We start from the raw sequence: 18,300 nt of genomic DNA, 5'->3' as shown, positions 1-18,300 counted from the left end.
TGGGCATTTCATGCTTGAAAACCCTCCAATGTGGCTGAACTAAAGCAGTTCTGCAAAGAAGAGTGGGCCAAAATTCTACCACAGCATTGTGAAAGACTGATCTCCAGTTATCAGAAGCATTTGTTGTATATCTCATTTGAAGATCTAAAACAATTTAGAATGTAAAATAAAAAAAGAAGAAATCAGGAAGGGGGCAAATACTTTTTCAAAGCAATGTATTTATCTATCCACCTACCTACCGAACTATATATTCATCCATCAATTTATCTACAGTACTTTCCAATCTATCTAACCATCCATTCATCTACCCATCTATCCTTCTATCCATCCATCCATCCATCCATCCATCCATCCACCTAGATCAATTCTCTTTCTATGTAGTAAGGATATGCTCACTTACCCAGCATAGTGATGCCAATTTCCTGCATATCCTCCCAAGTGATGTCCTGCACTATACTGATGGAGTCATACCCATTCTCTGCTAGCTTTTTCTGGTACTGTGGCAGCCCAATAGCACTGAGCCATTTGCCAATATCAGACTGAAAAAAACAGACAAGTACTGTGTAGTTAATAATGGTGCTCTTATTACTTGATTTGATTATTCTTCCGTGTCTCTGTCTCTTTCTCCATCTCTCATGTAAAAGTCAATATCTACAATATAAATAAAAAAATCATCTTTTGTTTTGCAGCTAAAGCCCTCCTTAAGTGTCATGGCCGTCATTGAACATGTTTATGTAAGCATGTATGCAATACATGTATAATGCATATTGAAACTTTCATCTTAAAAGATCAAATAGCAATTCATTACTGGAATGTAATCTGGCAACCACTCAGGGATATTCAAATTGCTGATCTCCATGGAGATCTTCTTGCGATGGCCAGGCTTTGTCACACCAATAGCAGTGAGATCCTGAAACCACAAAAAGAGAAAAATTAATATAATAAATGTGATGACTGTGTTGCCTGTCCATCAGGTTTGATTCTGCAGGATGCAGAAGTGAATGCCAATTTGTTGTACAGGAACAGCAGGAAGAAAACAAGCTTTTGTATATCTGAATTCTGCTATACAAAGAGATAGCTCACCTCAGGGGTCATTCTGCTGATAGTGGGCACATCATAGCCAGCCGTGATGAAATTAGATGTATACTGCTCAAGTTGAAACTCACTGAGCCAGTGGTAAATAGCCTCAGCATCCTGGAGAGATCATTGAGAGTTATGCCACAGAAATTTGCATCAAAAACAGTAGCAGAAATAAAGAACACAAGGGGTCAGTCAAAGGGCCACAAGTCATTTGGTTCTGGTTCTTTACTATTTAAAAAATGTAATAGACATACTACAGATAACTGAAAACTACAGTAACCTGAATTGTTTTTTAATAATAAAAATAATAATAAAGTGGATTTGGATGGTTCCATTCGGCTATGTTCAGAATGGAATACTATCGTACTGCATGCTGCACATTATACACTGTAAACTGCCTAATTACTATTAACAAAAATAGTAGGTTAAACAGTAGGCATTATTCCAAGATAAACACTTTAAACTGTAGTATGCTACAACGCTAATGATCTCACTACGTTTGCCACATGACCTCACAAATTGCATGTTTAATTCAGTGAGTGGCATCTTTTGGATTGTTCACCTAAAAATGTATAAAACAATATGTCATAATTTTCTCACCCTCATATTGATCCAAACCTGTATGACTTTATTTCCTCCATGGAACATAAAAGTATATGTTTAGAAGAATGTTAGGGTAATAGCCTTAGACCCCATTTACTTAAACTGTACGGAAAAAAAGAGCAGCGTCAACATTCTTCGAAAAAAAAATAAATGAATAAACCATGAGGGTGAGTAAATGACTACATTGTTTTAATTTTTTGGTGAACTAACCCTTTATTATCTTTTGAAAAAAAAGTTTTTCATTTATAATACAGTTTTGTGTAAAAATGTCATTTGGCAGTCTAAAAAAACAAAACAGAAAAGAGATATACAAAATTGTTGCAGCAATTATTTCTGCTTCATTCATCACAGTGGAAATGGAAAGTCAAAGTGAGCACACACATGTGGTATAAATTCTATTCTGCACATACAGAACATTTGCATACTGTGCACAGTATACACTTCAGCAATAGTTATAATAATATCTCTAGTAATATAAGGGATATCTTGGACTCACCCTGCCATCTAGAAGTTTCTGTGGATGGATGACATGTTGAGGCACCCTGCATCCAAGAGCAACTACAGCACACACACACACACACACACACACACACACACACACACACACACACACACACACACACACACACACACACACTTGGTCAAAGCTATTGCCTTTGGCTGTGGAGGGTTGAATCTAGCAGCAGTAAACAGTGCAGGGGCTCAGTGCAGTCTTTCATACATGTTATTGTACCTATACGTTTGATGGACTACATGTTTCAACAGACTGAAAAAGAATGTTCTCATGTTTCCCCAGGCACTGTTTTTCATCATCATCAACAAAGTCATACCAGAAAATCACAATCCCTGACATTTAGGGAAGAGGACTTCAGTCTTAAGGCAGATTTGATGAGTGATTCTGTGAGTTTCCATATATAAGACACAGAGAGGAAAGGCATTATCAATGTCTGATGACAACATTTTATTGGCTTGAAAAACAAGTTCCAAAGTACTAATAATACTCTATACTGTATAAAGACAGCCATTACATTTGTAACAATGCATAAAGCTACATTTAAATAGATATTTTAAATATGCTGATTTTTAAAAAGTCTCTATCTCATGATAATTTTTGATCCTCTTCAATCCAAGGTTCCTATATATAATTTGTGTCCATGTCATTGATATTCTTTTCTCTCTCTCCACATCTTTTCTTGGGTATTTCTGACTTACATACAACTTTGCCTCCGTCACTGTGTCCTTCCCTCATATGTGAAATCTGACACGGCTCTGTATTGGTTCTTAAGTAAAAATGGGCATATATTCAAAGCCTCTTCACTCATGTCTTAATTGTTGTGTTGGAGAGGGACTGTTTCTAATTTTAAAACTAATAGTTTTGAGATAAAATGCAATTACATAAATGGCTTAAAACTTTCAGATGTTAAAAAAGTCATGAATATAGAGGGCTGGAATTGACATCTTTGCATTACACCATTCTCAGAATATGTATTTTGTGGGTAAGATACAACATGTGGCATCCTTAAGAACCTCACAAATTATAAGGGTAAGCTAGAGAATAGTGCAAATGTACTTTTTGCGCTTCAAATTTTCAATAAGTGTGTTCAAACGTATATTAATATTATTATCTAAACGAGCAAATGCTTTATACACTGTGGCACAAAATAGCAGACCAATTCAGGACACTCAATTTACAGTACATTTTATAATATAGCCTACCTGCATCTACATACAAACGATGCTCTGAGCAAACTTAACTTTTCTTTAGCCATTTTTGCAACGTCTATAATACAACAGATCCCAAGGTGCTTTCACACTAGCACATTTAGTGCATGCCCGGGTTCGAATGACATCAACGTTCGGTTCGTTTGCTTTATGTGAATGATATTTTCCAACCTTGATTGCACATCCGCGAACCGCACCAGAGTCCACTTGAAAAGGTGGTCTGGTGTACGATGTGAATTCCAAAATGTTTTGCTGCTGATATGAATGCAATAAATAAAATTGCGTAAGTTAAATGCTATTCATGATGTATAATTTGTGCATTTTCAGGCTCCCAATTGCAATTATAATGGTATACTGCATTTCCCATACCTGCTTGTGTCTAAATAAATCCCCTTCAGGGAGAAACTCACATTCTTAACATCTTGCATCCAAGGGCTCGTAGCGGACACCAACACTAACACTCTTTACATCATTGCACATTCAATGCATCCATAGCAGACAAACAAATGTCATTCTGTGCATGTAAAGTTTTGGTGGTAAATCTAAAGAGACAAACTTTAATACTTCACTTAACACAGTGAAGCTTATGTCTTCTTGAGTTGTTACCTAGTTGCAGTGGTACACAGCTGCTGCTTGTACTCACGTTGATGTTGCAATCGGACCGCAGTTTGGACCCAAATAATATAATGTGAACAGAAACCAGCAGGACCGGGGGAGAGGGGAGGAAACAAACTCGCGTTTGGTCCAAACAATCAAACCAAGTGTGAAAGCACCCTGAAGTTCACAAAAGTGTCCAAGCAGAGAAACCACAGTTTATTTACAACAAAGGACATGGTGTCCTAATGTGTCCAAATACTATTTGTCTAATTTGAATAATATATTGATTCATATATAAAATATTCAATTTTGTGAAATATTTTGCTTTAAAGGTGTGCTTGTGCTATCTTTCTTACGAATAAAGGTCGCTTGGTTTAATACTTTATTATATATAATGGAATGAGAAGTTTATACATTTCAAGAGTGGCTTAAGTGGCCACATCTTTTAGGGGTCTTTACATTAGTATTAGTAGATCACTATGCCAAAAACATTTTCAGAAGCCTTTTTAACCTTGTTATTATCTTTTGGTTCAGTTCAATTCTCAGAGAGATTAAGCAGTTCAGTAGTAAGAGCAGAGGTGAATATCATGCTAACCTGAATGAGGGTCTATCTGTTTGGTTGATTCAGGGATTTGACAGCATTGTTCCACCAATTCTCCAGCAGAGGGAGGCAGCTGCACAGAGGAAAAAAAACAACAACAACAACAAAATAACCAGTCTGGCATTCAACTCAACAGCTGTCTGGCAGAATAAGCTCACAGAGTGTGAAAGATTTCATAGAGTGTGCAAGATTTCACAGAGAGGCTCTTCATCATAAAAATCTGTGTGATCTTAAACTAAAAGAAATAAGAATAACTTCTTCAGTGTTCACTGTTGTGGTGTAATGACAATACAGAAACGGGGTAAATCACAGCATGCCACTTTTGAGATAAACAGTGGTTATTGTATGGTAACAGAAGTATTTGCAGAGGTTTAATATGTGGCACAGTCAGACAACCAGAAGATGTGGCTGGTTAGGACAAAAACTCTGATTAACATGGAAGATTATTCCTTTTGTTACTGCCTTACAAGCACAGTAATAAACATTCCAAAGCTGCATTTAAACTGCAGTGTTCCTTATGTTGTGTAATTAATGGCAATGAGACTGTGAAGACGATGGGAGCGGGACTAACAGAAGCAGGTGACTGATGGGGTCCATTGTGGAGAAAGTTTCCCTCAGTGCTCTGTCCACTGCCAGCACTGCGACTGCTGCCCATGCTGCCTGCACTGCCCACACTGTTCCTGTCTCCTAGCGAGACAAAGAAAACCAAAGTCAGAGAAAGAGATTGCGATATTTCACCTAATAATACTACAGTATATTGATATTCTAACGGCAATAATCAGTATTTGTAGTTACATTTTCAAATTACTATTTTCGGAAAAATTCCAGAGCACAACTCGGATCAAGTGTGCGAGAAAATGAAACGTACTGCAGTATGAGGTCAATGAACACTCAATTGTTTATATTCAATCAAAATGAAAACTCAGAACGAACTAATAATGTAAGTCTATAAATGTTATCACTTCTACGGATCTCTGAACAGATCCTCCATACAGACTGCAAGGTTATCTGTGTAATGATAAAGGCACTGGAAACAAGATGTGTCACATTTAGTTTTTTCTTTTCTGACACTGGTCTATTTCCCTTCTATTGCTCTATAATGAAGTAAAGAATGACATTTAGCACTAGTTGCACAAATCACAGAAGTCCAATGAAGATAAATGAAAAACAAGTGAGTAAAAACACACAACATATCACAGTTTTGAGTTGCAATACAGTAAGCACACAACATTATTATGTTATAACCAAGATATCAATATAATATTGTATCGCCAGGTGCCTGTTGATTCCCACCCCTAGAAACAAATCTAGAGGGAAGGATTCTAAATGGTATCAACTATGATGAGCTAGTAGGAGCACAAAGGAACAGTGAGGAGGACTAATGTGAATTAATTAACACACAATGGCAAGCTGATGGTAGGCTGCAAACAATCAATGGACAAATATAGCCAAAGGAAACAGGGACTGTGTGAAACAGTTCGGTGAAAACCTCAATTTCAGATTGCTGTGCAGGGTTTTAGAACAGCAGATGGTCGTGGGGATTAGATAAATGGCTGGGGATATGCTGAGGACGAACAGGGGCCAGGGAAAATGGGCAACTCTTACCATTAAGAGAGGTCCTGAGGACCCAAATATCCTCTGGCTCTTTGGGACTAGCTGGCTTACATGGGGCACTGGGACTGTCGGAAAGTGGACCTAGCAAACACAAACACTTTAAAGGGCCAGAGAGGGAAACTGAGGTTTCTGAATCTCATACCAGAGTGCACATGAGTTTTGACTTGTTAGTTTTAGAATTGGAGAATAAAAAATAAAAAAACTTGGGTCTACAGTGGCCCTAAAAAGTATTTAGACACTTAAAGGGATAGTTAACCCCAAAAAAATTAATTATCTTATAATTTCCTCACCTTCATCCCAGATGTGTATTACTTTCATCCTTCTGCTGAACACAAAGAATTTTAGGAGAATATCTCAGCTCTGTAGTTGGAGGACTAAGGAAGTGAATGGGTACCAACATTTTGAAGCTCCAAAATGCACAAAACGGCAGCATAAAAGTAATCCATAAGACTCCAGTGGTTATATCTATATCTTCAAAAGCGATATGATAAATGAGGGTACGAAACAGATCAATATTTAAGTCTGTTTTTACCATATATTCTCCTCCCTGCCCAGTAGGAGTGTGAATGTGAAAGGGGAGATTGATAGTAAAGAAGGACTTAAATATAGGTATATCGCTTATAAGCATACAGATTTAACCACTGGAGTCATATGATGAAAATTACTTTTATGCTACCTTTATGTGCATTTTGGAGCTTCAAAATATTGGTACCATTTGCATTGTATGGATTTACAGAGCTGAGATATTCTTCTAAAATTCTTTGTTTGTATTTAGCAGAAGAAAGAAAGTCATACACATCTGGGATGACATGAGGGTAATTAAATGATGAGCGATTTTTCATTTTTGGGTGAACTATACACACTTACAAGTCACACTTACAAAAGTGCCTGAATGTCATGGCATTAAATAACAAAATATCAAATGATACTAGAGCTTCAATATTTTGACCCATTTATCAATAACTGGCCACAAGGTGATATTATATTCGCACAGGAGTTTGAGCAGAAAAAACACAAGGGAACATCACATTAACAAAAGACGTGTAAAATGTAACAATAACTTTGTCTGCATTTTGAACAATATAGTCCTATATATCGTTTTATAAGTTGAAGCCAGCTACCTCCTTTTTTTTAAATGTCTTATTTGAAAAGTGTGCTTGTGCAATTTTTCTTTAAATATACATTTTTAAATATTTCTTTATCTTTCTCTAAAATAAATTTGGTTTGATATATAATGCAAAGACCTACAACTTTTAGTATTGCTAAGGTGTCCAACACAGGGGATCACCTATTATCACTTATTAACAATGGCTGGTTACAATGAATAAAACTGTAGATTCTGTTGTTCAACACTAAGGGTGGGACCATTCCTAGGAGGGAGAAAGTCTGTCATCACAATTTATCCTGAGCTTCACCTGACCCTTATCCAACAACTCCCACAACTGATATATCATGTCTGTGTTTGTTTTTTATAATCCAATACAGGGGTCGCCAACATATGGCACACGTGCCAGCATTGGTATGCGGAGGGGTAATCACTGGCATGCCAGCAACGGCGAGAGAGGAGTTGACTATTTTATTAAAGTGAATATAAAAGGTCTACACACCCCTGTTAAAATGCCAGTTCTTGTGATGTAAAAAAATGAGACAAAGATAAATCATGTTAGAACTTTTTCTACCTTTAATGTGACCTATAACGTGAACAACTCAATTGAAAAACAAACTGAAATCTTTGAGAAACTCACAATAACCGGGTTACATAAGTGTGCACACCCTTGTGTTTTTTCTGCTCAAACTCCTGTGCGAATATAATATCACCTTGTGCTTCAATACTTTGTTGAAGCACCTTAGCACTCAGTTTTTTGGGTAGGAGTCTATTAGCATGGCACATCTTGACATGGCAATATTTGCCCACTCTTCTTTGCAAAAGCGCTCCAAATCTGTCAGATTGCGAGGACATCTCCTGTGCACAGCCCTCTTCAGATCACCCCACATATGTTCAATTGGATTCAGGTCTGGGCTCTGACTGGGCCATTCCAAAAAGTTGATCTTCTTCTGGTGAAGCCATGCTTTTGTGGATTTGGATGTGTGCTTTGGGTCATTGTCATGCTGAAAGATGAACTTCCTCTTCATCTTCAGCTTTCTAACGCACGCCTGAAGGTTTTGTGCCAAAATTGCCTGGTATTTGGAACTGTTCATAATTCCCTCCACCCTGACTAAGGCCCCGGTTCCAGCTGAAGAAAAACAGCCCCAAAGCATTATGCTGCCACCACCATGCTTCACTGTGGGTATGGTGTTCTTTGGGTGATGTGCAGTGTTCTTTTTGCATCAAACATACCTTTTGGAATTATGACCAAAAAGTTCAACCTTGGTTTCATCAGACCATAACACATTTTCCAACGTGCTTTTGGGAGACTTGATGTTTGTTTTTGCAAACTTCAGCCGGGCTTGAATGTTTTTCTTTGTAAGAAAAGGCTTCCGTCTTGCCACCCTACCCCATAGCCCATTCATATGAAGAATATGGGAGATTGTTCTCACATGTAGCACACAGCCAGTACTTGCCATAAATTCCTGCAGTAGGCCTCTTGGAAGCCTCCCTGACCAGTTTTCTTCTCGTCTTTTCATCAATTTTGGAGGGATGTCCAGTTCTTGGTAATGTCTCTGTTTTGCCATATTTTCTCCACTTGATGATGACTGTCGTCACTGTGTTCCATGGTATATCTAATGTTTTGGAAATTCTTTTGTACCCTTCTCCTGACTGATATCTTTCAAGAATGAGATCCCTCTGATGCTTTGGAAGCTCTCTGCAGACCATGGCTTTTGCTCTGAGATGCAACTAAGAAAATGTCAGGAAAATCCTACTAGAACAGCTGAACTTTATTTGTGATTAATCAGAGTCACTTTAAATGATGGCAGGTGTGTAATGACTTCTATTTAACATGAGTTTGAAAGTGATTGGTTAATTCTGAACACAGCAACATCCTGAGTTATTTAACCAGGTTATTGTAAGGTTTTTAATTTTAATTTTTTCCCCCAGTAAGATTTCAGTTTGTTTTTCAATTTAATTGTTCACATTATAGGTCACATTAAAAGTGGAAAAAGTTCTGACATGATTTATCTTTGTCTCATTCTTTTACATCACAAAAACCTGGCATTTTAACAGGGGTGTGTAGACTTTTTATATCCACTGTATATCAATTCGCACCAGCATTCCAATCTACATCTTGATGAAATCCTTCCTCATGATCACCTAGCATGTGTTCATGAGCTGAATGGGAGACTAAACAAAAAGTTCAAATGTGGCCAGTCTGCAGTATACACAACAGACTCGTGCAGCACATGAAAGCCATTCGTGCATCATGAGCCGGCAGATAAAAAAATGGCACTCTGTGTCAAAAAGGTTGACGACCCCTGCTCTAAAAGACTGAAGTTTGGATGCCGTTGTGAAATTGTGTGTGTGTGTGTGTGTGGGTGTGTGATTTGATTCATGACTATGAGTCTTCTCACGCTACCTGAGTGCTGATCCAGCTCTTTCTGTTGAGTCAGGACAGGACGGGTGGATAAGTATAGGGTGTAGGAGTCATCTGTGTGAGAGGTGGGATTAGAACTGTGTGGGGGCAGGACCCTGGATAGAATGTGATGTTTCTGGATAGGCAGTGAGGCCTGCCGGGAGACAACACCCCCTATACACACAACATGGAAATACAAATGAGGTACTATGGCAACACAAATGAATTATGAAAGATGATACAAGAAATTAAATGAGACATGCTCTTAAAGCCAAAAGAGAAAGGTTAACTTTCTCTGAAATGCCACAATCATGTAACATTTAAATTAGAGGACCTCAACTAGTGGGTTGCAACCCAAAAATGGGACAGTTCTGATAGGGTCACAATGCTGAATGCAAATAAAATGTAAAAAAAAAAAAACCACATATTCATGCATAGTTATGATGAAAAAATAAATATGCATCTCATCTTTTTAAAGGGTGGAACTAACACTTCCCATATCTTTTGTTGTTGATGTCAAAGTTCTGATCAAACTCAATATTACAGTATTTTGGTGCGCATGATGGGTAGATAACTTATAATATATACAATATTTTGCCCAGTGTAATTTATATGCGTTAAAGTAAATCACATTTCTGTTTATGTGTTTTAAAAAATTTGAATATTTAGGTCTATGCAGTCCAAGTATTATTAATAAATGTTATGAGTGATGATGGTATGAATTTAAAGATGTTTTTGTTTACTTTTGTACAATAAACAATTCTGATACTGTGTTGGGTCGCCATTTGATGTAAAATCTGGGTCCTGAACCAAAACCAGTTTATAATTTCTGATCTAAATAAAAAAATGACTAAACACTGAAAAACATTAAAAGTGACAATTAAAAAAACAAGGAAGTTGACAAAAGAAAATTATAAACTGGATGTAAGAATAGTGGCCCGGCACGATCATATCGTGAGTTTGGGTCTAGATCCGAAAGGACTGGCATTTTTGCCTTCATCATCTTCTCTCCAGCAATATTGAGGCTAATTTCGAGTGAGCAGTAGGACGTTAAAGCAATGACATGGCGGAGTGCTGAGTCTGCCGCTGTGCTCACTCTCTCACAGGAAAAAACCCAGTATCATTTCAGGAAAAGATTTTCTATTCAGGCACTGGCAATCTAAGGCTTGCTTCCCCTTTCATGAAGGCACAGGGCTCTAAAGCTGATCCGACTGCCTCCAATTTGTTGCTGTTAATCCCATTAGAGTGTGTGTCTGTGTGTGCCTTTATCAATGGACTACATGTCCACATGTCTAAAGGAATTTATAAGAACTGCACTTCATGAGTATGCACAATTTAAATATGTGCAGTGGGGTTTAAAAGTATGAGTCCACATTGAAAATCTAGGATTAAAAATCTAATTTCAATCTGGAAATAAATAGATTTTATTTTAAATTATTTTTCAATCCTATAACATTCTGTAAAATATGTTTTAATTGTGTACAAATTAAGATACTGTAGTTTGAGCAATAAAACACACATATATCCAAAATACCTGATCTGCGACTAATGACCTCTGTGATGGAGGGAGGGAAGTATCCCACACGATCAGTACCTCTCTGACTGTCGTGGATGTGCCCTTTCCAACGTCCGTCCATGTGCTGCTCTAAGACCTGAAACAGACCAAGAAGATGAAAGGATTTCCAGGGCCAACTGCACTTTCAAAATAAAGTTACTTTCAGTGATTTGAGTGACCTTCTTAAACACTTTTTAAGAACTCAATAGTTAATGGGACATCAATTATTTTTAGATAAGGGATTATAAATAATTTTATAGCCTGTAATTAATTATAGCCTTCTTTGCACCCTATACAATTCAAAGCAAAGTGACCTGTGTGTCATCCAGTTTAAATTTTTAGATAAGGGATTATAAATAATTTTATAGCCTGTAATTTAATTATAGCCTTCTTTGCACCCTATACAATTCAAAGCAAAGTGGCCCGTGTGTCATCCAGTTTTAAATAACAGGCTTTAAACCTTTTTCCCTAACCTCATGGCCAAGCCTGTGATCCTTTCTTTATATGGCTGACCAATATGATAAATAAAGTCAGTTTGCATTCCACAGATAACAGAGAGAACATGTATAGCAACACACGGTCCATCTCGTTGTCAAAGAATTATATTTAGTATAAAGCCGTGTGTGTGGCTCGTGATAAGCAGAGCAGAAATATGACCACAAAGTGTGTCAAAAGGAAATCAGCAATCAGCAATCTATCTGAATCCTCATTGTAAACAAGCAATGGGGGTTTGTGCTTCTTCATTTAACATCTATTGTACTGTAGATCTATTGTACTCTGTAACACAGTATTATGGTTATTTAGAGATAGGATGCATCATGCATCAGATCAACACATGGTGAATAGGCCTATGCTGACTACGCCCTCTGTTGTTCAAACTTTTTGTTGGTCAAAATTTTGAAAAATGGATAAATCTAACTCTATATGTTATATCGCGATTAATTTTTCAAATCCACAATGAAAAAAAAGTCACATTTTTGTATCGTGGCGCGATATATTATAACACCCCTACTAGAAAACTCTATTTCCGCCAGCATAACATAACCAAAAACATTCTCTCACCCTCATGTTAATCCAAACCTGTATGCCTTTCTTTCTTATAAAACACAAAAGGAAATGTTTAAAAAAAAAAATGCTCAATACTTCGGCAGTGTATAAGATCCTTATTTTTAAGGTTGAAAAGTACCCAAAACACAGTTGCGTTTTATGCTAGCAGAAACGGCAGCCTATCCAGAGAGACTGGGTGTGAACAATGACCTTGCATATGTGTGGCACTGCACCTCAGGCTTCACACTACAGTACAGACAATGAACATAAACAAGCCTTTGAGTGGGGGAAGAAGAACACTGTATTGAAAATAGGATGAATCAACACTACTACAGCACAAACAACTCAACTTACGCTTAATTCACTTGAGTAAGACATCAAAAGCTGATTGACAAGGACCTAAATTGTTCTCTGCTGAGAACACCAAATTACCGTCCTCACTAATTTACTCTTCTGCTAATTTTTATGTTCAGATCATGATTGTTTCAGTTAGAGATTTTATATGAAACTGTGTTTTGTCTTCCATCTTATTGAATATTTAAAGCTCTAAAACAGCTACCTCTATCTGTACTGTTTTTCCATAGGCCTACACCAGTGTTTCTAAACCTTTTTGTCTTCGGTACCCCATAGCTCCATCAGTAAGGCTGAAGTACCCCTTCATCAACACCAAACCATAAATGTGTTCCTTTTAACTTATACATAAAAGGATATTAGTTAAAATGATTAAAATTACCATTCTTGCAATGGTTCACTTTGCAGCTAGAGTCCATAAAATGTGAGTAAACTTATTCAATTATTTCAATATTGCAGATTTGCAAATCAGTATCTGTTTTTCCCATAGGCTGGATATGAGTGACAGCTGCATAGTATAATTTGTCAAAATAGACAAATTTGTTTTCTTCGCTTAAAAAGACTTCAGCAAAATGACTCAAATTTCAAGTTGTTTCTCACTGAAACGTATCATATGTCTCCAGAAGTTGTATGGAAGTTGGAAATGTGACGCATGAAATGTCCTATTTAGTTCAGTTAGGAAGCTCTAAATGCCGCAAGCCAATAGGTCCAGTTCCCAACATACCTCTCTATGTAACCCAATAAGGTATTTACACCCATCTGTCAAAATATTAAACTACTTATCACCACAACAGCTTCGACTACAGGCCCAGCAGTTGGTCCATGCTGACTTCCACTGTCGTCACGTTTTTCATCTCCTTTTTTGCATTTCTCCTTTGAGAAGAAATGTCTCACCTTAAATATTCAAGCCAGAAGAGGCTATGCTCTAGTCGATTTGGGGGGTGAACATGATATCTGCAATGAGATCAAGGAATCCCTACCCACAGACACCAAGTGAAAAGTCAATCTTTGGGGTAAAACACATCTTATTGGTCTGTTTCAGTTGAGTGCGGACTGGACAATTTCCACAATCCTGGAGGATTTATTTACCTGGAAATATCTCCATCAACCAGATTGCCCACAAAGAATTGTTAGAATTATTTTTGTCCTCACAAGAAACTCCAGCTCCGACTACAACATAGCCAATGCATGCCCATACCAAAGCCAAGGCAAAGTGCAAACACCTCAATACTGGTACGTACCATGATATGTATCTATTCCTCCAGCCAAAAAGCGAAAACCTGACACACCTTCAAATAACGATCCAGCCATCACAGCAATACTGGAAATGCAAGAATCCATAAACAATCTGGATTGTAATGCTCAAAAATCCCCACACCCAGCCTTCCCCAGCTTGCCACGTTACCGCTCCTGCTTTCCCAATGGATCCCTCGTAATGTCAAAAATGAAGTCACTCAGTGTTTTGATTTGGCTTCAGGTATCCTGGCTTCTGTCTGCAGTTAACCTTTCATCCCTTGTGCACAAGCAATACTGTCTACCTTTCTCTAGATATTAGCAGGAAACAACGTTTATTTAATTAAAAATGTACTGTACTCTTCTAGATTGGTAGATAGGTGCAAAGTGGATTTTGGTGATGTCTCTGTTGGTCTAAAATAGTGTGACCCCACACTTTCTAAATGTCTCACCTTAGTAGAATTGAATGTTTCCTTTGGAGTGTACAGTATAGAGATACAATCTGTAAAATGTTTCCTGAGAGGAATGCTGAACTGGACACCTACCTTACAATCATATCAGATTATGCCCTCACACATCACAGATCACTAGAGTACCAAAAGTCCCTTTACATTCAACATTTTAATTTGAGGCTTGACTTGGCCATTGATGATCTGGAATTAATAAATAGGCACTTCACAGGTCACCAAGCTATCTCCTGTCCTTTCTGCAGTTCCTTCGCGCATTTTGCAAAACTGTGCCCTAGAACAATGTTTCAAACAGCACAGGATCAACTTGCATTGTCTTCTATTCGTGAGCCAAACATTTCTCTCTTTATATTCCAGAGAGTTTTAATGTTCCTGTACAAAACCAGACCAAGAAAATGAATAAATATCCTTCCACTCCAATCAACGTGCAAAAACTCTCAAAAGAATTATCTTGGCATCCTAATCAATGTTTCATTAACTTTCACATTTCTGGTCTTTTACAAGGTTCTCTAGCTGGTCTTTGCTTCATCCCCTCCTCCCATCACGTATAAAAAAATCAGCACTTAAGAAGCCCAATGTAGTACAGTAGATAGGCCTTGGCCTAGTACACAGTTAGACAGACCTAATTCAAAAGTAGGTGAAGAAGGACTACTTAACTGGTTCCTATTTACAAATTCTCCATTTAATAATCTATCCCTTAGGTCTTGCTATGAGGAAATATAACCAGTAAAAAATGCCTCATATATCAGCTCTGCACAGTAGTTCAGTTCCTAGCATTAACAGTCTCATTCCCTCTGACATTTTTTTCTTGTCCTATGCTTCAGTCATCCATGCCATTAAATGTATTAAAACAGGTGGCAAAGGTGCTTGGATAGGAAAACTGACATCACAGATACCTTGAAAACCATGCCACTACATCCCTCCAAATGGCATTTTTGGAGTCAAGTGGCGGTCAAAATTATACTTTGCCATCCGGCTAGCTTTTGGTTGCGTAATATTCTACAGTTCTTCGACACTCTATCTGAAGCATTTTGCAGGATCCTCCTCAATTAACATAAATAACTCTTACACCTGTTAGACGATTTCCTTGTGGTCGAATTTCTGATATACCAACCAGACTGAGGTATTTCAACTTTAAGGTCTGTTTCTCTTGACAACCACAATTCACTATCTTCCTTTTAGCATTCAAAAAATGACAGGCTCAGCAAAGGTACATCAATTGTCATAGCCTGAACTAACACAGGTTTCTGTGCTCTCTCTGCCCTGTCCTGCTATCTGCGAACCTGGAACTCCATCTTCCCTTTGCATCCTCTCTTCCTTATGGCCGAAAGGGACATTTATTAGTTTGTGGTTCACCTCTTAGATGAAGCAGCTCTGAGTACTCAGTGGACTCAATCCACAGGCATACACAAGCCACTAATTATGGATCGATTCTGGACCAAGTTCACAGGTTCTGCCAATTCTGCATGTTTTATTTGAACCCAGGATCTCGGCAGGGCTCTAGATTTGCTTTTGGTTAGTGGTAGCTGAATTTGCACTATTGTGCACATAGATAGCTTGTGTTCTTTCTCCATACTCATAGTCATTGCGATGTTGGGGGAGTAGGAGTGTGGTTTAACGGATGTTGTATGGTAGCAGCAGCATGTCTCTCTAATCTTAGGTGCAGCGCATTTCCAAAAAGAGCAGCAGCATATTGACTAATGTCAAGCAGCAGCGTGCATAAAGTAAATATAGTTAGCCAAGAATAAATCTAATCTGATATCATTTACATTATTAAAACATTTTTATAAACTATTTTAAGTCCTTTTTTAAGCTTTAAAGGGAGGCACTATCCAGTGCCATTGTATTAAATAGACGGATTGTGATCTTAAATTTTTCTTTTGTTTTCCACAAAATAAAGAAAGTAATATGGGTTTAAAACAACAAGTTACATGTCTGCTTTACAGGTTGAAAAACCCCACAGGGTTATGTAGAATCACTGCCCTAAACAACTTTGTTGTTTTTTCTGTGTCTGTGATTCATCAAAACATGGTTTAGTAGTTCAGTAATCCTGCAAATCAAGCCAATCCTCAAAAATGTATATCCTATTGTCTAGGCCTAATACATAACACACACATTATACACAAGTATAATTATCATATCAGTATCAAATTAGGACACCTCTTGTGAGAAATATAGGAGAGTTTGCATGGTAAATAATCAAGCCTACCATGATTAGATCTCCTGCCCGGATGTTGAGTGCAGTGGGGTCGTGGAGATTCCAGTAGTCCTTCAATGCTCTCACTTGCAATGCTCCACTGGCATCTAATATCACATGACACAGGGCAACATAAGGAAGAAATTGTGAGAATAAGAGAAAAAGAGAGACAGCTGCCATGAAAATATTAATCAATCCTCAACAGGCTTTACCTGCAAACTCAATATGGCTCCCTGGCAGTGTAACTAATGTGATCTTAAACAATTTGTGAGGTCTTCCTTCCCAAGATACAAAATTACTACCTGAGAATGTATTCCTCAAATGAAGAGACATTGTGGGTTGAAATAAAGAAGTGTAATGAAGAGAACTTAAAGAGCAGTATTGTAGTGTTTAAATACTCAGAAGCACTGAGCAGATCTCCTGAATATTTAATGGTAAGTGGAGCTCAGAACAGAGAGACTAACCACCTCTCATCTTCAAACACAACTCCTTCTGCCATTTAGTGCTCATATCAAAGTGCATACTTCAAATACAACAAGTTACTGGATTACAGGAGACATCGTACAAGAGTACAGTCCTTTATTTCACACATCCAGACGCACACAAGCCTGTTGAACCAGGCACACACACAAACAATCTTTTTGTTGAAACTCCAGGTATGGTTGCTATTGTTATGCCCCGGAACATTAATGTTATGCAACTCTATAACATGGAAACAAACAGGTTCTATCATATCTGTACACACCCACAACAGAAATGAAAACACAAAACTGAACACACCTCAAACAATATATTGTCTACATCTAGGCAAAAAGATAACAATGAATGAAAGTCGATAGCCTGACATAAACAAAATAAGGTAGATGAAGTATAGCAGAATGAGGAAAGAAAGAAAGAAAGAAAAAAAGAAAGAAAGAAAAAAAGAAACCTCTTAGAAGTTGTTTGATTTCTTTGCTGGCATGTGAAGTGGTGAACTGGTTCACGATGTCCAGGGCTGTTTGGTTGTAGGTGTTGCGGATGTTCACATCAATTCCAGCCTAAGTGGTATAGAGTGAAGCATTGGATTGCCACGGACAGAAACACACAATAATACATCACAAAAGTAAGATGACATTGAGCTCCAATATAACAGGAAAATGGTGGACAAACTTCCTAGAAGCTGCTATCACAGTTGTGTACACTGCAGTGTAGCTATACAGTGCATCCGGAAAATATTCACAGTGCTTCACTTTTTCCACATTTTGTTATGTTACAGCCTTATTCCAAAATGGATTACATTCATTATTTTCCTCAAAATTCTACAAACAATACCCCATAATAACAACATGAAAGAAGTTTGTTTGAATTCTTCAAAAATCACATGTACATAAGTATTCACAGTCTTTGCTCAATACTTTGTTGAAGCACCTTTGGCACCAATTACAGCCTCAAGTCTTTTTGTGTATGATGCTACAAGCTTGACACTCCTATTTTTGGGCAGTTTCTCCCTTTCTTCTTTGCACGACCTCACAAGCTCCATCAGGTTGTATTGGGAGTGTTGGTTCACAGCCATTTTCAGATCTCTCCAGAGATGTTCAATCAGGTTCAAGTCTGGGCCCTGGCTGGGCCACTCAAGGACATTCACAGAGTTGTCCCGTAGCCACTCCTTTGTTATATTCGCTGTGTGCTTAGGGTCGTTGTCCTGTTGGAAGATGAACCTTCACCCCAGTCTGAGGTCCAGAGCG

The 18,300-nt window shown here is 37.8% G+C and overlaps 1 protein-coding gene across 4 annotated transcripts in view; it reads right to left on the bottom strand.

Annotated features, from left to right (window-relative positions):
* The window catches only part of LOC127626608 (caskin-2-like), a 76,681-nt gene that overhangs the window by 18,150 nt on the left and 40,231 nt on the right, over positions 1 to 18,300 (bottom strand). For 3 of the 4 annotated variants that reach the window (XM_052102515.1, XM_052102513.1, XM_052102514.1), the window contains 11 exons: positions 17,505 to 17,613; positions 16,589 to 16,683; positions 11,261 to 11,378; positions 9,730 to 9,900; positions 6,209 to 6,298; positions 5,175 to 5,290; positions 4,598 to 4,676; positions 2,180 to 2,241; positions 1,084 to 1,194; positions 809 to 910; positions 401 to 539 (listed from right to left, as the gene is read on the bottom strand). In XM_052102515.1, the coding sequence (XP_051958475.1) occupies positions 401 to 539; positions 809 to 910; positions 1,084 to 1,194; positions 2,180 to 2,241; positions 4,598 to 4,676; positions 5,175 to 5,290; positions 6,209 to 6,298; positions 9,730 to 9,900; positions 11,261 to 11,378; positions 16,589 to 16,683; positions 17,505 to 17,613 (1,192 nt within the window). The remainder of the gene's footprint in view (positions 1 to 400; positions 540 to 808; positions 911 to 1,083; positions 1,195 to 2,179; positions 2,242 to 4,597; positions 4,677 to 5,174; positions 5,291 to 6,208; positions 6,299 to 9,729; positions 9,901 to 11,260; positions 11,379 to 16,588; positions 16,684 to 17,504; positions 17,614 to 18,300) is intronic. The other variant, XM_052102516.1, reaches the window with a different exon arrangement.

The sequence above is a fragment of the Xyrauchen texanus genome, chromosome 33, assembly GCF_025860055.1.
Source record: "Xyrauchen texanus isolate HMW12.3.18 chromosome 33, RBS_HiC_50CHRs, whole genome shotgun sequence".
Classification (NCBI taxonomy): Eukaryota; Metazoa; Chordata; class Actinopteri; order Cypriniformes; family Catostomidae; genus Xyrauchen; species Xyrauchen texanus.
The sequence above is the reverse complement of the archived record's forward strand: the minus strand, read 5'-3'. Positions and strand labels throughout refer to the sequence as shown.